This window comes from Eublepharis macularius, chromosome 1, assembly GCF_028583425.1.
Source record: "Eublepharis macularius isolate TG4126 chromosome 1, MPM_Emac_v1.0, whole genome shotgun sequence".
Lineage (NCBI taxonomy): Eukaryota > Metazoa > Chordata > Lepidosauria > Squamata > Eublepharidae > Eublepharis > Eublepharis macularius.
In genome coordinates, this window is record NC_072790.1 from 198639894 (window position 1) to 198663093 (window position 23200).

Below are 23200 nucleotides of genomic sequence, written 5' to 3' on the forward strand. Positions count from 1 at the left end.
TCAGAGAAAAGCTGTGGAAACCCCAAGCGTACCACAATGCTGTAGGGAAGCAGGGACTTCCCAACCACATCAAACCCTGGGCAAATAACTCCTGTGGAAACAGTCATAAAGATGGGGTGGAGGGGTTATGTCTTACAGGAGCACTTTAAAAATTGTTCCAAATAATCAAGAATTTAAACGTAGGGAGTATTAAATTTTCATACCTGCTCTACAGTTATCAGCACATCTGAAGAATCAGGAAGGGCTTGCAACGGCAGAAGCTGACACAACTTGCCTAAAAGTAACGATATCTCCTTCATACTTCGCCAGCAACACACCAGCACCATTTGAGCCGTTACATCACATGTCTGCTGCTCTTCTCCTTTTAAGTTAAAAAACACAGTATATGACAACCTCCAGCTAAAAAGCTTTAACAAACATAAAGCACTGGTTATTACTAGTTCTACCAAAAGTTTATAAATAATTTTCATTACCAAAAAAAGTTATTTGCAGAGAAAGTATACTAACAATGGCTTAGATCCTATACCTTGCTTCCTTTCCACTACAAAGAAAGTCCTCCAATTAGCAAACTGCACTCTTAAGGCTTTAAGGCACTTCCACTCATGCAAAACCAATGCCTTTTAATGAACTGCAAAGTGCCTTGCCAGAGAGGAACAGACTCTGCAGTAGTGGACCATCTCTACAACATACAAAGGAAGTATTAGCTGGAAAAAGGGACAGGATTGAAGCAGGTTTTTTTAAAAAAAAGTAACATTAGATCAGGAAGTGAAACAGATGGATGGGCACATTGTTCACTGATTGGATACACTATCAGAATGACCGAGTAGTCTAGAGGGAAGAACAATACATCAACACTACAGCGCATGCTCTGATGCCATCCTTAGTATCACCCATTAAAGTACTATTTCGTATTCCTCTTTTCCACAGTAGAACCTTTAAATTAATTTTTCGAACCTCAAACCTCTTTTCCATAGAGGAACTTCTACATCAATTTTTCAAACCACAAGGAACTCTTACCTATGAAAATGTTTACAGGCCAGAAAAAGTTGATGGCAGGGGGCACAATTATTAACAATTATTGCTAAGAAATTTTATTTATAAAGAGCTGATGCATACAAGTCAGCTTACATTATAAGAAAAAGATGAAGCATTCTTTCGGTCTTTTTTTTCAGGTATCAAATCAAAATGAAGTTTACTTAAATATCAAAATAAAGTCCACATCCAAAATTGATACAAGGTTTACTTTCAGTGCGATATTTGGGCTTCATGTTCGTATGCTCTCTCCAGTTTTGGCCTACCAAAGGCCATCTTCAGCAGGATACATGTGGCTGTATCTTACTCTCCCCAGGCTCCATCCCCAAACCTCCAAGAATTTCCCATCCCAGATTGACATCCCTAATGATTAAGCTGCCAGGCCTGATACTCCAGAGCACTTATGTGGCCTACATTCAGCTTCTTCAATGAACAACACAATCAGAATTGCCTGAACATCCAGATCTCTGTTCAGCATGGGTATAAGACTAAGAACGCATGAGTATAAGACACATGGGTATAAGACTAAGAAATTTGTTATCTCCTTATAATGCCCTTTTATATGTGCCAGTAGAGAACCAAAAAGGCAACTGGAACATGGAAAACATTCCCCAGGTACGAACTGCTGGATCAGGACAATACTGTTAACTGACAGTGCAACCCCTCCCTCTGTAAACCTAAAAACTCAGTTGAAGAATTCTAAAGAGAACAAAAGGTTCCTATTCAGTTCATATAGCGTTTGCTAAGAAAACATCATGAACAAATGAAGCTTAATATTTGTAATTAAATTCAGACCAGGACAGGGGGAGGGGAGAAATTCACATTCCCAGCATTTTACTTGTTTCAGAAAGGAAGGCTTTGATAATTTCAGGGCAATGGTGTGTGAAATTCAACAACCCCACCTAGTGGTCTTTTTAGGTGAGCAATACTAAAAATATAATTGCATGCAAATTTTATTAAAGGTTCCATCAGCTCCCTGCTAGAATGGCTCAATGCACTAGAGGCAAGGCAGTAATCTGGAATTTATTATTGTATCAAAACATAAATAATGTAATATAATAGCAGAACCTTCCAGCTAAGTACAACAGGGAACAAAGTTTAATCCTATCATAAACTGAGGTAAAGACAATTTTGAATCTGCATAAAATCTCTCTATGCCTTGTGGTGATTATTCAAGTTCATTAAAATTCTTTAGATTTTTAAATCAAAACTAATTAGCTATACTGAAAACTATAATTAAAATCTGTCAATGTGCAATTGATAATCCTGCTGTATAAAGATTTCCAAGACTTGCAACAGAACCACCTCTGGGTTCTGTAATATCCAGAGGCATCCAACACCCAGTACCTTTCAGTTCTTATTCCAGTGAATCAAACATCCATTTGTGATAAGAAGAGGCATTCAACAGGCAAGCAAGACAGACAACCCATTGCAATCAGGATTGTAGTCAAGTTCCTTAACCTATTTGGCTGCTAACTAGACATAAACAGCATACTCATAGGGGGCTGGGTGAGATGCATGCAACCACCTGCCTGCAAGATCCTAGTCATATGTGACTGTAGGGATAGGCAGAACCCACCACCTGGAGGAAAGCTCACTAGATGCCAGTTTCCAACCTCACCTTTCTTGGGAAGGAAAGTGAGCATGTGATTGCAACACAGCTTCCAGCATTTCCAGATAACGTAAGATGTTTAGATCCTTTCAAGTCTTGCCTCTAGTCTAGTAGTGGGACATGAAACACCTTTCTGTTTCAGGAAAAGCTTGAAATAGGTAACATCTGCCTTGGCCTTAAAGCAGCATTTGATACTGTTCATTGCCAAGCTTTATTCAGGTCCCTGAGGGGCCCATTGGGAAGGCAGGGTTCTGACCTTAATTGGTTTTAAGTATTATTTTATAGGATTTGTAAGCTACAGAGCTTTTTCAGACTGCTGCAATGCTCTTTTTGTCATCTGTATTATTTCATTCGTATATGAAATCACTGGATGAGAGGTTCTGAAAATCTGGACTGAGGTGTCATCAACAGGGTCTTTTTCCCTTTTTCACAAAAGCCAGAAGAATTGTTCCAGGCCTCTTGTGGAAACAGCAGTGACCCAGCTAAGCTTTAAAAGCAGTAAGAGAGATCCTCACTACTTGAGGCAATGGAACAGACCCAGTGATCCATCTTTAGACAACCAACTGAAGAGCATAGAGGGAGTCCAGGATCCTTGACTTTCTTTCCAATGTCCAAGAGTCACTACAGGTACCTGTATCTATTTTCATTGATGAACAATGGAAATATGGTAATCTTCAGCCATGCTTTCATAAACTGAGGATTAACTGTTTACTCTTGAAGAGTGCAGCTGGTGCACAATGTAGCCACACATATCCTTCTGGGAACAGGCTACAGTAATGTACCAGATTTGTGAACACATCTTTTAATTAAATTATTTTTTCAATGATAATTACATTACCCTGGCAGGGGGAGGTCTTTTTTAAAAAATGACTCTCTCTGTCTCTCCTCTGGCAGGTATTTAAAAACTTGGCAGGGCCAGGGGTACAAGTCTAAGGGCTCTTGGCCTGTGGCTCACAGTCTGCAGCCTTGACCAGATAGATTAAGTAGACAAGACATCTCCCCGGGATATCTTGTCTACTTTTTGTCTTTTGTTTTCTATATTTTGTTGTAAAACATTTTGTATTACCACTGGGAGAGCAGAAGGATAAGAGTAGGCTAAATAAATATATACTTATCCAGCATAAATTGGGGGTGACACTACGATCCTGCTAACAGCCTTCAGTGAGAGTGGTGCTCAAGGTGTCTTTAAAGACACTGGAATATTGAGGGGAAAAAACTGGAGGAACATATTTGGAGCCTAAATATGGGAATACAGCTGCAGCAAGGGGGGGCGGGGGGCGACGCTTGTTGGGTTGGAGGGAAAAAATTGGGTTGGAGGGGGGAAAGTATGTCTTCTTATTGTCCAACTCACCACTGCCTCAAGTTTGACAAGTAAGAAAGCCAGTCTGCCTACTATGGATAAATATTCTGGCTTCATGGCAATCTTGTATCCTCAATCCCTCCATCCCACACACAGGCTTCACTTCAAAGTACCTCTAATTTCAGTGCAAATGTTTTCAGATCTTTCAGTGGCGCAATCCAGTTCAGAGTGTTCTTTCAACAATTTTGCTTCTGTGAAATAATCATTGGTATCACAGGGTTGTATTTCTCGGAGAACCAACTGCAAACGCTCTGAAGTGTCTATATGTGAAAAGAAAGCTGTATAAGCATAGATACTTTCTATACAAGAACTGACCACCAGCACGATCATTTCACTTACGTAAGACAGTATTCATTCAACTGCGTCCACCACAAGTCTCTTGTTTCCAAACCCCTAAATAATAAGGCCTTCCCACTTCTCCATCCTCATATTCTTATATATCCCAGCAAGACTCTTGCTTCTCATATTCTGCCACCTTCTGCTTATCCAAAGGCCTCTTGCTCTAAGAGAATTTGTCCATGCATCTGACGAAGTGAACGGTGGTTCTCGAAAGCTTATGCTACAGTAAAGTCGGTTAGTCTTAAAGGTGCTACTGGACTCTTTTCTATTGTCCATTCTGTGTCACTTTTCCTTAAGCCTGGAACTCCCTCCCTCCACACACACTCTCCACACACACACACACACACTGATCACAATTCTCTTTTTCTTCAAATTCCTCATCAAAATTGCCCTTTTCTTTTGCATCATCTTTGGCTGAATCCTTTAGTCCATACTCCATAAGGAAAATATATGTATTTATTGGTTTAAAATAAACAAATGACCCGAACAAAACATAACAGCATTCAAACATAATATCCTATTAATTAAGTACTGTTAGACCTATCAGCAGCGTACGATATGGTTGATCAAGACATTTTGCTGAACTGACCGCAATCAATGTTTGGGATAAAAGCAACAATCCTCCACTGTTTTTGTCCTTCTCTCGTTGATACAAAGTAAAGAATTTCCATGGGTGAAGCAGAATCAGCAGATCGAAGCCTGATGTGTGAGGCACTTTAACAGTCCATTTTATACCCAATGCTGTTTTATCTACATGCAAACCCTTTGATTGAAAACATCAAGAGTTTCATAGAGGGCTGTCACCAATATGTGGATAACATCCAAATTTATGTCTCACTACTTAAGTGTCTGGAAGTAGCCATGAAAGTGATGGGCCAGTGTCTTGAGGATGCGGTCAAGTGGCTGAGGGTGAGCAAACTGAAGTTTAATTCAGACAGAACAGAGGTGATGCTGGTTACGGAGGCACAGTGTTTGAATACTGTTAGTCGACCAGCGTTATAATGGGGTTAAGCTCTCTTTAGCAGATCAACTTAGGAGCTTGGGGAGGGTCTTGGACCACTGCACAGTGGGCCCCAATGACCAAAGAAGTTGCCCACAAAGTGGTTTTATGTACTCACAGAGGGGGAAAAGGCTGTTTACTAATCCTTGTCAGACAGCATTAAACTTGTTTCTTTATTATTTATTTATGTTATTTATAGTCCACCTTTCTCACTGAGACTCAAGGCTGATTACATAGTAAATCAATATGATCAACAGCTGGAATGTTCAACAAACAATACAATAAGATGTAAACTGGACAAATTTGAAACAATGTTGAGACAAAACATAAGCAATTTGAAATGACTTAAACAGTAAAATCTTTATTAGAGGAGTTAGCCGTGTTAGTCTGTAGTAGCAAAATCAAAAAGAGTCCAGTAGCACCTTTAAGACTAACCAACTTTACTGTAGCATAAGCTTTCAAGAATCACAGTTCTCAACGAAGAGAACTGTGGTTCTCGAAAGCTTATGCTACAGTAAAGTTAGTTAGTCTTAAAGGTGTCACTGGACTCATAACCTTTATTGAAGCATCTCTTTGAACCATTTCCTTATAGTATAGCTCAGTTTCAATTTGTTTGCTTTCAGCCAACTGACCACAGCTGTTAGGCAGAAATTTAAAACCTCTACTGCATCACAAGGGGATATGGATAAAGAGATATGGAGCTTGGTGTCACCCACATATTGATGATATCTGAATCTATAGCTGCAAATTATTTCTCCTAAAGGTTTTACATAGAGGTTCCCAATGGTACCAAGCAAGACAATTCCCACCCAGAAGACAGCTGGTCTCCAACAGCAACCTCAATCCAAGAGGAACCATTTAGACCAGTCTTAGACACATCCCTTGATAACCATTTCTGCCTCCATATGTCTCAACAGGATAGCATGATACTCTGTCAAAGGCTGCAGAGTGGAGCAACAAAAAAGCATCACCTTTGTCTGCCTTCAAATGGAGATCATTCACTAAAGCCACCAGAACCATCTCTGTTCTATAGCCCAGCCTGAAGCCAGTCTGAAAAGGATCCAGATATCCAAGAAGACTTTAGTTGGTCTGCTACTGCTTTCTGAATCACTTTGCCCATAAAGGTTCTATTAGAGACTGGGTAATAATCATCAGCCACAAAATTGTTGTCTAGGAATAGTTTTTTAAGTAGAGGGCAGATAACCACTTTGAGTGTCCAAGAGGAGACTTGAGTTAGTGATGATTCATGATAAAAGTCAAAGGCTCATTAATTTGGTGTTTAAATGATTTTAGAAACCAGGATAGGCACGGATCTTGTGCATACACAGTAGCCTTCTCAGATGCCAGGATTCTGTCTATATTCATCACTGTAACCGGGTCAAAATGGTCCATAAGTGTACCAGACAGTGTATGAAACATTTCTTCCATCTTGCCTGAATTACAGCCAGCATCCAGATCAGCACGTATTTGTGCTATTTTGTCAGCAAAGAATTTTGCCAAGGCGTCAAAGCTACTTGTCTGTTCCTGGGGCAGGAATGGCTCAGATTTAGGATACAGAAGGTGTTAAGATACCTTAAACAGTGGATCCTGAGCTGTGCATGGCTGAGTTAGACTGAAATCAGAAAATATTCTCATGCTTAAAGCATCTGGAGTAGGGGAGCAGTCAAATACTGATGAATCTTCTGTCAGTAGTTTTAGTCTAGCATTAAATCGGTCATAGGGTTGCCAGGTCCCCTAGGATTCAAGCCGGGGGCCTGGGGGTGGTATAGTGGGGGCAGAGGGGTCGTCTGCCTCATGCTTCCCTGTGGGAAAATGATGTCATTTTCTAGTGCCACAGAGGAGCATACACAATCTGTGTGCATACCCTACCCCCCAGGTTACCTCCTTCCTGCCAGCAGGTAAGGACAGGGGCTGGGAGCAGAGGATCCCCACTCCCAGCGGGGGGATGGCACCTCTAATCAGTAATGGGTAAAGTATACTGTGGTAGGAGCAAATCCAGAAGTAAGACAGAGGCAAATTACCAATCTCTCCTACTAGCCATGTTGCATTGTGATGTAGAGTGTGATGGAGACAGAATGAAGAGAGCTATCTGATAAATATATATAGAGAATAACTTTTGTAAAAAAAGCTATATACAACTTAACATAAGCTTTTTAGTGATCAGCCCAAGAAAAGTTACAGTTTTTAGAAACATTCATGGGTTACCTGAGTCAGTATCCATTGGAATAAGTCCTTCAGGCGATGAACTCTGAACTACTGGGGACACTACAGCAGAAAGCTTAAAAGACATCAGGATAAGCTTTGCCACTATCTGTTTCCATTCAGGAATCAGTGTCAAATTACTGAAATAAGGTAAATCAGATTTCAGAGGGATCATGTAATTACAAAAATTAAATGCAGGATTTAAAAAAACACCAACTATATGCAGTAGTAAATTTATTACAAAATAATGAGATTAGGGTACACTAGAGTAATTTTGCAATAAAACAGCCTATTTGATTTAATATTAATGACATTTTCTCTACTCAGTCCTATGAAATGCTGAGGCAATGTATGCAAGACTGGCTGTATGAATGTGATATCACAATTTGCGGTACTGACTCAAAGTAAACTGTATTTATCATATAGTAGTGTAGATTAACTGTTCTTTACAGATCAGCAACCATCAAGGCCAAATGGGGAACAGTAGCAGCAACAATGCAATGTGACACACAAAAGTGGGCAGAGACAGAAATGGGTACAAACACACACTTATATACCATCCTAAATACTCTCCAGGCAGTAAAGTCCAAGCCATGTTGGTATAACCCTACAGAGCCTGGAAACTTTTTATTGGCTTTTAAGGGACTACTGGACTCAAACCAACATGGCTACTCCCCTGAAACTACACAACAGCAAGTATTTGTAAATGAATTGCTATGAAAGGCAGCATAACAGAACAGACTGGCCTCTACAGCGTGCTCCTTGTCTCTGCACAGGCAAGACTTTGCCCCACTGCAGCTACATGCAACTAAAGCTCAGAGTAAACCATTATGCTCATTCCTATTAACAGTATTAAGATAAAGTTACTCACTTTAATGGTAACTGATGCAAGGTTCCAGTTATGCAATGTACTCTGCCATACATTGGGAATGAAGCAGCTGCTTGCAGTAGAGACTTTTCAGCTTGCATGATTTCTGCTTCAAGGTTTTCTAACAAGTACTTAATAACTGTAAGTGGATATAAACAGGAATATAAACAAAGGAAAAAGGCAGTGTTAAAATGAGATGCCATACAAAAATCAAGTTCTTTAACCAGCAGACAGGTGCACAACAGTCCCAACCAAGCAAACAATTTGACAGCAGTCTAGACATGAACACACACTTACAGACATCACTGCACACTAGTCAGCGTCCAAGAGATCCGATATAACATACATAATTGAAGATGTTTACACAGCAGACAATGCAAAATAGCAGAGGTTCACATAAGCTAGATATAGCTTGAGGGAAGAAGCATGAAGGGTAACTCAGAACAGCTTTTTCCTTTCTTTTTCTTTTTTGGGGGTGTGTGAGTATGTGAATGTAGAAGTACAAAACAGTACCAAAACTGAGTAAACTATCAAAAGCATGGATTTTTTAAAAGCTGGCACTATCTCCTGGAAGTCAAACACAATAATGCTTGGAAAGAGTTAAGAACTGCACTTTTCTCAATGGATTTAGAAGGGTGAAATGCTATTTAGGATTGCACTGGCAGTCAGTATTATAGGTAGACAAACCATTATTTGTACTTCTGCTAGGCTTGTTGAAAAATTATAAAGTATATTTGGAATTGATGTATTGTCGAAGGCTTTCACGGCCGGAGAACAATGGTTGTTGTGGGTTTTCCGGGCTGTATTGCCATGGTCTTGGCATTGTAGTTCCTGATGTTTCGCCAGCAGCTGTGGCTGGCATCTTCAGAGGTGTAGCACCAAAAGACAGAGATCTCTCAGTGTCACTGAGAGATCACTGAGAGATCACAGGTGACACTGAGAGATCTCTGTCTTTTGGTGCTACACCTCTGAAGATGCCAGCCACAGCTGCTGGCGAAACGTCAGGAACTACAATGCCAAGACCACGGCAATACAGCCCGGAAAACCCACAAAAAACATATATTTGGAATTGTTTCAAAACGTTAGCAACATGATAAAGCAACTATTTCTACAAAAGGCCTAGTTAATAAGGCATACAGCTAGAGAGTCCTGAAATGGGCGGGTTTACCAGGCCATTTTATGGGATATTAATAATCTTTTGGGGGTTACGGAAAGTTTTTTTTTTTTTGCATACCTGGAAAAACTTCAAATATGCAACCCGCCCACCACCCTGCCACCACCCTAGCATATCCATAAGAAATGCTGTTTCACTGCCCTACTGAAAAGCACAAGACCATCAGGTTTTCTATAAGAAGTCATCTCATTGTTAATGCTATGGCCTTCTATGGCCACAAGAGAAACCTCTGAAACGGAGAAGCCCAGAAAATAAAGCCACGCAATCTCCCCACCCCCAACCCTGCTTAATACTGACCAGCCAAAGTGTTCTTTTCCACTAGGTTAGACGAGATATCCTTATCTGGCTGAAATGTGTCCACAAGTAGGTGATTTTTTAAACAGACCTGGAGCAGGCCTTCCTGATGTATCAAGAAGTTCAGAAGATAAGAAGCAGTCACGCAATCATAGGGCTTGGTACTTGTGCTGAGCTGCATTGTCACTTGAAACAACGGCTGCATTTTTTCAGGATCCTAAAATATGTTAAAAGATCTACAGGTTTCCATACAAAATTTCTCAAGTTCACATATCAGCACAAATCTGTTAACAGTGGAGTTTAATCAAGGGAGTGCAACTCGAACAATTACATGGCAAATGACAGATCCTAACTGGAGCACTAATATCACATGGCTCATTATGCCCCAGAGTAAGGGTCCGCTTTGAGAAATTTTGGGGGACCAGTGTCAGAACCCCCACCTCTATGCAGTTTTCTGGGTTGAGAGGCATGGCTTCCCTATACACACATTGGAAATTTAATCTACTGAGTCATGAGGGCTTGTACATCAACATTCCCATGGAGACGTTGCTCCACCGCACCCCAGAGGCTTCCTGAAGACACAGAGTGAAATGAAACACAAGCCCCTGGGATACAGACAAGTGTGGGCGCAGGGGTATCAGAATGCTGACTGCATTCCAATTCCCCCATGCAGGAAACTTCTCCTGCATCAGTTGGCTGTTTCTGGAAGGAAAGGATCAATATCCAGCTACAATATGGCATTCTAATCCATCTCTCCCCTCCCCTGGAAAGTTCTCACCTGGTCTCTGCTAGGACTCAACAAGAATCTTAACAAGCAGAAGAGAGGGATCAGAACACCACATCCCAGCTGCAAGTCCATTCCAATCACATCAGGCCACATCACAGGTCTGCTAAACCATGTGCAGCATGCAGGCAGTATGTTGCAAACACAAGTTAAATATTTCTGTCCCATGCCAATACTAATCTGCCTTGCAAAGAACTTTTCCAATCAGCCTTTGGGAACTACTGTGTCAGAGAAATGACTTAATCACATAAATCTTCATATATGTAACAGTAATGACTTTGTGAAATGAACTAACATAGAGGTCAGATATGAGAGGTGCTGGAATTAAACCCAGATTGCTATGAGGATGTTCCTCTCTAAACCTGTTTGCTTATGTGCCAGGTGAAGGTGTGTTTTCATTTTCCCATGCCTTTGGCTACAGGTTTTTGTTTTCCCCCTTTGTGGACACTCCTGTTTTTATCTTTCCCTTGATGGTGGTGGAGACTGCCCTCAAGTCAGAGTTGACTTATGGCAACCCCTTGTGGGGTTTTCATGGTAAGCAACTAACAGAGGTGGTTTGCCAGTGCCTGTTTCTGCAATCCTGGTCTTCGTTGGAGGTCTCCCATCCAATCACTAATCAAGGCTGACCCTGCTTAGCTTCTGAGATATGATAAGGTCAGGCTCACCTGGGCTATCTGGGTCAGGACATCTTTCCCTTAGCTGATCATTTTGCTGTGCTGAGCTTGTCATTTGGAGACCAACACATACTTTACAGAAAACAATCAGTAAGCACTGGCCAAACCTATCACAGCTGACCCAGCGGCAAAAAGAGAGCCATGGTTGTGGCTACTGAGCTTTCCCACAGTCAACTCTGGGAAATGGTTGATGAGTCCTGGCCCTACCCCGCCCCTGTCCCCCACCAACTAGTACAAATTGTCATCTAAGGAACTAGCATCAACCTCACATCTCCAGTTCAAAGGCAGTCTATCTCCATTTTGCGTTTTTGAAAACAGACAACATTAGTATCAGTGAACTGATCCCATACCTGGAAATAAGGGAGCACACGATGAAACTTCATCAGCAATTCAAATGCCAAGATCTTTACTTCCTCAAATGTGCTGGCAAAACAGTGCAGTAGAGTTTGAACACGACTAGGGTCAACTTCTTGTGTTATCTGAAATAATACTTGGCTCTGGCCTGTTTCAAAAGAAAATCATTACCCACCATGGCTTTATGTTATATTCTTGGAGGATAAGTATTTACATCTCATTTTAAGTTTACAGATAGACAGCTCACAATTATATTATGTCAAAGTAATTCAACAACTAAATGTTAGCAATTCAACAGTATCAGTTTAGGACACTTGTTTCTTTGCCATTTTTAATTTACAGGATGTACTTGAGAGAGAACATGCTGCTGGGCAGTGTTTATGCAAACAGGTAGAAGTTGTTATGACTAGGAAAAGGAACGAAAGACCACTCGCTAAACATGAACCATTTGAAATTGCATCTCACGTGTCTGCCCCCTTATTACAAGTCATTCAGCTGAAATTACCCACCACATGGCAAAATATGAACATATGAAGTTTAATTATAAGGCTGTTGGGCTACAAGCCTTAGAAAGCCATTTTCTGCTGCCTTTTTCACAAACCTCCTGTTAGTGTGTAATACAAGAGAGCCACAATCTCGCCTTGCATGTATGCTAAGGAAAGCAACAAGGATTGATTGATTCACATTTATAGTCCATGATTCTTACTGAGACTTAAGGTGGATTACAAAGTGTAAGTCTATACAATCAATAGGATGGGACATCCAACAAACAATTTAATAGAATTAAAACTGCAAAAATCTGAAACCAAGCAGCAATCTAAGACAAAGCTGAAACAAAGCATAAATATTAAAATGACATGTTAAATGACACAGAAATTGCATAATAGAATAATACATACAGCAACAAATAGTACCATACTATACAGTGGTACAGTTCACAGTTCCCTATTTTAAAAAGCATTTCTGAATTCTAGGAATGCCCTTCTGAATAATTAATTTTTGCATAATCTGCAGAAAGCCAGGAGACTGGAAGCCTTCCTGACCTCATCAAACAGGTCTTTCCATAAGGAGGAGGCCACAATAGAGAATGCACAGGTACGGGGCACCGATTGTTGATTTTGCCTATTTGTAGGCTATGGATACTTGAAACATGTCTGGCTTGCAAAACCCTTCTGTTTTCCACTTTCCTGCACTTTTTTGTACTTTCAGGTAATCAAAAAAAAGTCAAAAGTGTACTATTCAGATGAGCCTACCACTCAAGTTAATGGGTATAATTTAAAACAGTCAAGATGATATTTAGGTTCTACACCTGTTTTTTTCAATTGACTACTTTGTCTTTTTAATAAGATGATAAAAGAAAATACAAGTGGCACCCAAATTTTATAAGAAAAACAGAAGTTTAGAGGGAAATTCACAGTATTTAGTGTGATATAGAAACACGGGAGCCAGTTTGGTGTAGTGGTTAAGAGCGCGGGACTCTAATCTGGAGAGCCAGGTTTGATTCCCCACTCCTCCACTTGAAGCCAGCTGGGTGACCTTGGGCTAGTCACGGCTCTCTGGAGTTCTCTCAGTCCCACCCACCTCACAGGGTGTTTGTTGCGGGGATAATAATGGCATACTTCATAAACTGCTCTGAGTGGGCATTAAGTTGTCCTGAAGGGCGGTATATAAATCGAATGTTATTATTATTAATCCTCACTCTGCCATGGAAACTTGCTGTGTGATGTTGACTCAGTCACACACACTTGTTATAAGGATAAAATGGAGGAAAGGAGAATGATGAAAGCCAATTTGAGTACCCATTAGGGAGAAAGGAGGACGCAAATAAATACAAATAGGAAGAAAGCAAATAAATACAATTCTCCATCCCACAGTCTAGGCAGTTTACCTTCTGAAACCGGAAATATGTCAGCTATTACTCCCAAAACAGTCAATGCAGTAAATCTGGTTGGATGAGATGAGCCAGGAAACAGGGCTCCAAAAAGCATATCACAGAGAGATGTCATGAAATCCTAAGGGAACAAATAGCTAATTATTTTTGGTCCCAATGCAGCTATATTATTTAACATTGCCTTAGAAAACGTATTTTGCTACATCCAACATGATGCAAACATACAGTTTTAAAAAGCAGTCTTAGTGACTGAATAGTATTTGTGATCATGATTTGGTCTTGTACCTCAGGCACTGGAAGGGACATGTCCTCTAGCTACCTTTTCCTGCAGCCCGAACAGCTTCTTTTGGCTCTGAAATGGCACCAAAAAGAGTTGGAAATGCCCCATTCTATTTCCTTCTAGTTTCTTCTCCTTTTTTTTGGTGCTCACTACTCCTGCTCTTGAAAGTATTCCCACAGAGATACTCTCCTGGAAAATGATGCGATCTTTGGGAGGAAGACACTGAAACCAGAACTCTGTGAGCCAAAATACATTCCCAATAGCATCATCTCACTTTCATCCTTTTTATATTCCAGCTCTCTCTCTCTTTTTCCACATCTTATTTTCTTCTTATGGGTCTATCATAAGTTTTTGCTCTTTTTGCCTGTTTCCCTAAGGATCCAAGTAAGAGCTCAGCGGGGCAGCAGGCTGAAAAGCCAGGGCCAGTAAGTGCAAATATGAATTCTAAATGGGAAACAGATTCATGGAGGATCAGAGGCGATTAGCTATGGTGATCTAAAGGGAACCTCCACATTCAGAGGCAGTAAGCCTGTGAACACAAGTGCTAGAAGACAATTTCAGGAAAAGGCCTCTACACCCTGTTGTTAGCCCTCCAGAGTCAGGGGTTGGCCAGTGCGAGAGACATGATGTCGGAATAAACTGGTCACTGGTCTGATCCAGCAGGGCATTTCTTATGTTCTTTTGAGTGTTCAATGAAGGGCTGTTTGATTAGCAGGGTCTCTCATTTGGAAGGTACCACAGCTCAGAGGCAGGGCACATGTGTTACATGCAAAAATCCCTCTAATCTCTCATTTATGAAACTTAATTTTGGAGACCTGCTGCCAGTCAGTCTGATCAATACTGCATTATACAGACCAATGGCTTGAAAGTACAAGATGGCTTCATACATTCATAACTTCTTTCCCATCCCTAGCACCAGTCAAACTGGTTGCATTCACCATGCTCTTTTTCTGTAGCTACTGGACTATTCAAAAAGCATGAGCCAGTAGTTACACTAATTTTCTAAAATTTTAGAGCAAGCTCCAACACATACCTTATACTCTTGTAAAGTCACTAACGGACTCCACTTCAACAGCTTGACTGGATCTTGTTTTGGTTTCATTTGCTGTATTTTATAAATTGTTTGAGAACTTTCATATATCCGACAGAAGAACTTTTTAAAAAGAAACAAAACACCAACAGATTAGAAATGCTGAACATGACATCACAGCTTATCCCATTTTTTAAAAAAGGCATAATGAAGTTTTATTTTAAGACCACTTTGAGAAAAGAAGCACCAGGCTGGTTCCAAGCTCACACTTCAATTACCTTTTTCAACAAGGAACAGATCTGCTGCCTCACTGCTGGAGACTGGTTGTTCAAGTTGTATCTAATAAAAAACTTAATCAATTGCATCTCTTCCAGGGAGATAGTTTCTGTGCTTCGGTGGCTTTCACAAAGCAAACCTAAAGCATCTATCCGTACCTTTAAAGAGAGCCAGTAGTGAGTTTCTAATAACATTTATCATTTACTACAACAGTAAAATAAAATTTTAAAAACACCACACCAAAAATAGTTAGGCTTGTACCTGATCATGTTGATGAACTAAGCCTTGTTTAATACATCCAACAGACACAAGGCCATCATGCATGATAGCTGCAAACTGTAGGTGCCCGTGGGCCCTGGCTGTCCTCAGGCATGCCATTAAAGCTCCAAGCGCACCTCTGGTATTGCAGGAACCTAAATAAAATAATTTAAATCTCATAGACAACAGAACAGGCTTTGAACTGCTTAAAATTCTGCTGGAAATGATTACTGCCTACAGAAACTCAACTCCCCAATTAAGTTCATGCCAATTAGCCTTTAAGATGCTTTTGTTTTGGAACTACTTTTTAAGAGATACTTAAAAATGATGTTTGTTTTTCCTAGTATCCAGAAAACTCAAAAAGGCTACACTAATCACACTCAACTTTAAAATGGTTCTCTTTTATTTTCCATACCATATTAACATGTAACATATTTCAGACTAAATGTACTCAGGATCATTTATAAAAACATTCTGTGTTTTTTAAGTGGCTACAAAAATAACTTCTTAACACATTAAAGCCCCTTATGCTTCAATACAAACCTGTTGACCACCATATTGCCACTCCATACAAGTTGCACAGCTTTATTTTCCCTTCCAAATTATCAACAGTCAGGAGTACAAAATGATCTCTCCAGCCCACCCAGATATCTTCCAGAGTGATTTTCACATAGAAAACAATAGCTGAACTTTTCTGAAATACCCGAACTAGAGAATCAATTTGGAATTTGGGGAAGTCTGAATTTTTTCCTCAGATTCAGTTATTTACTGATTTTTTTGGCGCACATCTCTAAATTCAACCCCAAATTCTCAGTTGTCAATGTGAATTTTTATCAACTGAGCAATTGAGATCCCACAATTTCTCACACTGCCGCCTTGCCAGAAGATATCTGTCAAAAGAAAGCAACCACTCACCAACCTAAACTATTTTAAAAACTCCAGAAGTAGAACATATATAAATATAAGAGCTTGTCCTTACCAACACTGGATTCAGCTGAAGTTTGAAGGATTTTAATCATGTAGTTCAAGCTTTCAGGACTACACTTTAGCAACCTTGGTAGGTAATAATCTGTTATATAAGTGGCTTGCTCTGAATTTCCATCACACAAAATTAAAAGCAGAGGAGATACCCAAGTCTCATGCCAACTGTCAATCCAGGCTTTTCCTTCCATCACAGATGTAAGATGCTTCTTGTGACTCATAAACATGATTTCCAACAGATCACTCGCATAAGGTGCAAAAGACTGATCACTCATTACATCCAAGATCTGAGCAGGAATTGTCCTATCCATCGCCAGAACATGATCACAGCCAACGCACTCCACGAGACAGCCAAGTGATGAATACTTGCCTTTAACGTGCCATTCTAAATTTAACAAACTCTCGGTCAATGCCAACAAGAAAGGGTCCAGTTTTATAGCTGACTCTCTTATGGTGGCCTGGTGTATTTGGAGGATATTCTTAAAAATCAGTTTGGTCTGATGCCTAACAGCATCCAAAGGATGTTCCCAATGAGCGTACACATAATCCAGCATTTTTCTAATCGTGTCTGAGTTTCCATTGAGATGGAGATCCAAGTTTTCGAAACTTGACTCAAAAGCACTCAGCGCTGAATTAGTCCAAATAGCTAAAACTCTTGACAAGGATGCTGCCACGTTAGACTCTTTTAACCTTGAAGAGAAAAAAAGAGCAGTGGGAAGGAGGAGGAGTACTGCCATATTTTAACACTAGTACCATTTTTTATCCTTATAACATCAGAAAACTGCTATTGCTCTACTACACATACCTTTAAAGTGCTGTACTTTAAAGCCTGCACTTTTATTTAAACAATATATTCTCACAGAAGGACTGCAATACAATTTTTTATTACAGTCCGAACATGGAAGTAAACTGCAGGAGAAAAGGTTATGAATCCCTATTTTCCTCCTCATCTCTTCCAGTTTATCGTCATAGCAACTATGTGAAACAGGCTAGGCTAAGAAAGACACTACCAACCTAAAGTGACCAAATGAGTTGAGGTTCAAACTACACATTTAACACATAACTGCCACAGAGACTTTTAGCCATATGGTAGTTATGATTTCCCTGTGAGAGCTCAATCCTAAAGTTGCACAAGAAACAGATTCAAATCAGGACCATGGTGCAGGAAGAGGGGCTCTAGCCTCCTCCCCCTAAGATCACTTTCTGGACTCAAAAAAATCCCTGGGAGTATTTTTGCCCCATTGCATATGCATCAAATGTTTGCACATGCGGCCCCTCCCTATGAGGCAAAAAAACTCCTGGGGCTTGTTCAGATCAAGAAAACAGCATCAGAGGGCGAGACCCACTACTCCCCCTGCAGCCCAATCCAGTGGTGTTTTAGAATCAGGCAATCTCCCTTCTTCTCACTAGACCTGAACTTGCCCATTTACAGTAACCACAATGGTGTTGCTTTATCCACAACTGAGCTAAGTAAAAGCTCATGCAAGCTGGGGAAGCAGACAAGGGTGAAGAGATAGAGCTCTGAAGCACTTTAACATATTTTAAGTCTCAGGATCTAACCTGCTTCTCATTATCTTACTGGCTACTAGATATTATTTTCTGTTGTTTTCTTTTTTCAAACATATCCCTGCATTTCACAAATTTCCATTATTTGTAAAGATAAAGATTCTCCCAGATATAGTAATAAATGTGTGATCACAAAGCAGTATTCTCAATGGCTGCCCCACAACTGTGAAACTCTTCTCATCATGGTTATCTGCCAAAACACAAACCTATTACCAAATCATTAAGGACTCTCCTATTTGGGCTTTCTGACGGTCAGGTTTAAGGTCATAATCATGTATGTTTTATTTCCCCAAGTTTAGGATGTTCAGCGGTAATATAACTCGAGTCCTATAGATGAATAATAACAACAACAACAACAACATTCGATTTATATACCGCCCTTCAGGACAACTTAATGCCCATTCAGAGCGGTTTACAAATTATATCATTATTATCCCCACAACAAAACACTCTGTGAGGTAGGTGGGGCTCAGAGAGCTCCAAAGAGCTTTGACTAGCCCAAGGTCACTCCACTGGCTTCAAGTGGAGGAGTGGGGAATCAAACCCGGTTCCCCGGATTAGAGTCCCGCACTCTTAACCACTACACCAAACTGAAGAAGCATTTCAAATAAATGTAAGTTTACCGTGTACTCAGGGTCAACAAAACAGAGGCAATATCCAAGAGCAGTTTCACTCCATTCTGCCCCATGCTGCCATTCCTCCATTCTAACATGGCAAGTGCTCCATGGCAAACAAAAAGGAGAACTGAGTCTGAAATTTCAGCTGTGCAAAGGCTCCCACAGCTGTCCATAAACCAGTTTGGGACATCTGAACATTTCAGTGAGCCACGAAGCAAGTTGCTGATCTGCAAAATATAACCTTATTGAAGACATTGTGGGAGGAGGACGCTTGTTACTGAATAAGAAGTTAGCAGGGACTCAGGAAAAAGTGTTCTCCATTGACACCTCACCCCAAACTGTGGAACTCTTTCCGCTGGACATACAGTTGACTCCATTAGCCTTCCTCATAAGCTAAAGATGTGTCTGTTCTGGATGTCCTTGGGGAACTCATTTTTACTTAATGGTTTTTAGACTTCTACGGTTTTAAAATTCCTGTTGCTGCTGTTACATTATTTACATTTTGCTTACTTAGTAGTGTGAAGTTCTTGCTGCAGCAGAAAGGCACGATAAAAATCTCACAAACAGATAAATAAGGGGATCTCTTTAACTCATGCGCTATTTCATCCTGAAAACCATGACAATACTGAGTTACTGCCCAATGGTAGGCTTGTAAAAGATGGCTATTTCTCCCAAACATATAGGGTAACCAGTCTAAAAAAAGAAGGCAAATGTATTACTGCATTCTCATGTCTCTTGAAGAATGCAATGTAAAAAAAAACCCCAGAACCTGGTAAAACATACTAACAGTGCAGTCCTAGGTAGAATTACCCCCTTCTAAGCCCATTGAAAGATGTAAGCCTGCTCAGAACTGTACTGTAAAACAGCTAATCTATCTTCAGCTACTTTTATCCAACCACTAATCAGATGGACGTCTTATTACAGCACTTTTCAAATAGTTGCAAAAGTTCATATTGCTTTCTTTTATAAAACTCACCAAGCAAGGCAGCTTTTCAACTGGTTCAAACATCGTCTTAATAAAGAGAACAAGAGCCAACCCTGCTGTAGACTGGACAGTCTGTAAGAGTTCTTCTGTATAAAAGATAACAAATACTGGTATTACTTTGAGAACCTCAACACTATTTTTGTTTTCTAGAACACAGCAGCCAGTATTTTCCAGTCTCATCCATCACTCCAATCCTCACAACACTACTAAGAAAGGCAGAAAGGAATACCAACACTAATAAACACAAGAGGGTGGAATCCTGCAAGATTCAATAAAGCTCAGGGAAAACGTTTAGTAACTGAAACCAACTGATGCACCTGCCACATTGTTTCATCCTTTAACATTCCCATCCAGATTATGAACCCAAGTAGTAAGGTCCTGGAATTCAGGAAGCAACTAAACTGCAGCAGGTATTCTTCCAATACTACAATGCAACAATTATTGTAGAAAAATTTTATATTAACAAAACAGAAATAATACTAGCTGGGGGGGGGGGGAATACCCGGATGGCATTTTTTCACTATGAAGATCTTTACCCCACTGTTCTACTTTATTCTTCCATCTATTCATTTTGAGCACTATGATGAATAAAACACCACCACAACTCCAATTGACTAGAACTAATCACCAAGAAGATACCTCACATTGCTTTTCCTTAATTAAAAAAACCCCTATTTTATCTGGTTATTACAAGCAATACAGTAAAACAAACAACATTTTTTAAAAGAGGTACTGGTACTACTTACCGTTGATTAAAAAGCATGTAAAGGTGTTCAGTAGCCCGCACATAGTTTTCCATATAAGAGAGTCCACTTTCTTCCAAAGATCTTCCTGAATATTTGCTTGCATTTTTTGTATCAACATCATTGAAACTTTAACACCCATCAACAAATCATGCATCAGCTGAGTTTGGGCAATACGATTTCCACTGAGCTTTCTATAAACAGAAATTTAAACAAGTAACCATTGTTGGACTGTGAAGGTGACATGAACTACAACAGTAATGGATGCACACATCCCAAACAGGTGTGTGTTTGGGGGGGGGGTGCTGTTACCTAGCTAAAAGGGTCCCTGTTAATATCAGTTATGGGTGCACTTTGGAAAGGATTCTATGCCTATTCAAAATGAAAGACATGGGGCAGCATCCTACACAAGATCCCCGGACTTTAAAATATCAAGAGTATGGGAGCAAAATTCCCCCAAGACCTTTTGTTCTCAGGATGTCAGACATATTTTCTTGGTTCCCATAGTCTTCTTGATCAAAGCACAGACTTGAGAGCATGGGAACAGCCCAACTGCCCAGATACACCACAGATACATTCTTGGCCCTAAAGTATTACACTGGTTTTGCAAAATAAACAAAGCCATTGCCTTTACAAATGCCACTTCTGGGACATTAATCAATCTAGGAAAGATCATATGGTCATCTTTCTGATACCATAAGCATATTTGCGTCAACCTTAACACCTACCCCAACTGCACTTTCCATACATATTCTAGTATCACTCATTCTAGTATTGCTCATTCAACAGGACAAGTACATCATCCTATCATAGGCCAAACTTTTTAGTGCACACAAATAAGGTCTCAGAATCAGGGCTGCAGGATCCAGCCCCAAATCCTCCAGTGACAGATTGTTACCAAAGTCCTGGTCCAATGCCAGGAGAGATCCTGATATTGGACCAATAGCGATTCTTTCCTACTGACACTCTAAATTCAGGTGCATTAGAGAGACTCCTCAAGCCCTCCATTTTTGCTAAATGACTGCCATATAATTCCATCTCCCAACTACCACAAACACTGCAGTATCAGATACTTCTGTACAAAAGAGGCAGGATATGATTTCTCCTATTCTGCTTTCCTTCCACAACATAACTTTTCCTCTTCTCTGTTTCTTCTTTCTTGGCTCTCCCACTTCCCACTGTGGACCAGTTCATCTCACTTCAGCAGGCTTCTTCCCACTACATCCCAGTTAGGGACTACTTTCCCTTATCCTAAACTCCATTCCCAGGTATCCCACCATGCCTTATGGTCACATTTCAGGCAGCCCTTACTTATCTCTAGCTTCTGGGTTGGTTTGCTCCAGTCAAGTCAATTGGGAAGAATATAATTTGGATCCTAGAGATAAGCTTAATTGGGACTTTTACCTACTATCCCCATTTTCCTTGATTCTCTGCTTCTAGTCTCCTGGTTAAGTGCTTTGTTTTCCTCCCTTCTCTCATTGTTCTGGAAATTGCTATATCAAAAATGGGAATTGTGTATACAATAGACAGAAACTATTCCAATTTAGCCCCAGATCTTGTGAGTGGATTATATGCATATAGAAGACAGTGACATGTCCCAGCACAGGGACTAAATTGGGTAATTGAGGGAGGGTGAGTTGACATAATTTGGGCAGTAAGACCTGAACACTGAAAATATGACCTGGAAAAACAAAAAAAAAACAGAATTGAAATGGGATGATCTCTTATTTTCTCTACAGTTTGCCAGAGTTAAGACCATTAAACAAGTCAGTGATACTTCACCTGTAGCAGGGCCTTAAGTTCCTTCAGCCTGTACAGTTTCCATTAGTAACATATGAGAAGGAAGGAATTAGGGAGGAGGATAATTTCCTCTGTTAATTAATATGCTTGAACAGCTGTGCAGGAAGCTGTATAATTTCATCTAGCTGCAGAGAAGTCTTTTTTTTTACTACTTTAGCAAGTTACAATGGTATAACTTTATAGATTTTATACCAGTAGTCTGTGGTCCTGAATTTATTGTAATTCATAGGTTTGTTTGGTTATTTAAATGATATTTTAATAAGCCACTATGGGTCCACACTGGGAAGAAAAGGTAAAAAAATGCCTGAATAAAGAGACACCAAATAAAGGCAATGTGGTAAAAAGACATATGGAAACATCACATGTAAAATATATATATAGCCCAGGGCTTTCAGACAGCAGCTAAACTGCTAGCAGCAAAGAACTAGAAAATTAGTGTCATCCATTGAAGGATTAGAATCACAAGGTTTGGTATGTCAAGCTAATGGGGAAGCTTATGAAGATGATACAAACATGCTTAGTGCAAATTTTGAAGAGATGCTTTTGAAAAAATGGTAAACATTTGGAGTTTCTTGGACTGAGAAAAATTCCACAGAAGGCATGCACACAAATACTGCAATTTTAAAATATTGTAATTATTAAGCACAATTTCAGAAACAATTTGGCCTTTTCTTTATGGTATCTGTTTTTTACACTACATGAATATACTTTATTACAATGAAAGTCTTATTTCATGTAGATATTCATGTCAATACTCTTTCCATTCAAAGTGGAACAGATTGCTATAGATATCTACAACAGCTGGGCCATCCAAATGAGTAACAGAAAGTATTCTGTCTACTGATAATGACTTGTCTGTGAAAAAGTACACTTGCAGATGACTTGTCAGTGAAAAGGTAATAATGGGTAAAATACAAGCTCTCTTTTATATCTGATTCTGCATGTTTCCTTTAAAATAATCTAAGCAAGAGACCATGTTATTTTTATGATAACCCATTTATAATATAATACACATGACTGAGCAATCCAGCCATTCACAGATGTAGCAAAAGCCCTAAAAATCATCCTTGGCCGCTCACA

The 23200-nt window shown here is 39.9% G+C and overlaps 1 protein-coding gene across 1 annotated transcript in view; it reads right to left on the minus strand.

Moving 5' to 3' along the window:
* Positions 1 to 23200, minus strand: part of THADA (THADA armadillo repeat containing) — a 232634-nt gene that overhangs the window by 192793 nt on the left and 16641 nt on the right. Inside the window, 14 exon segments of the mRNA XM_054983423.1 lie at positions 204 to 361; positions 4118 to 4264; positions 7549 to 7685; positions 8417 to 8552; positions 9885 to 10098; positions 11690 to 11841; positions 13582 to 13705; positions 14898 to 15017; positions 15173 to 15328; positions 15432 to 15583; positions 16348 to 17099; positions 18599 to 18819; positions 19569 to 19663; positions 20324 to 20514. Of these exon segments, the coding sequence (XP_054839398.1) occupies positions 204 to 361; positions 4118 to 4264; positions 7549 to 7685; positions 8417 to 8552; positions 9885 to 10098; positions 11690 to 11841; positions 13582 to 13705; positions 14898 to 15017; positions 15173 to 15328; positions 15432 to 15583; positions 16348 to 17099; positions 18599 to 18819; positions 19569 to 19663; positions 20324 to 20514 (2755 nt within the window).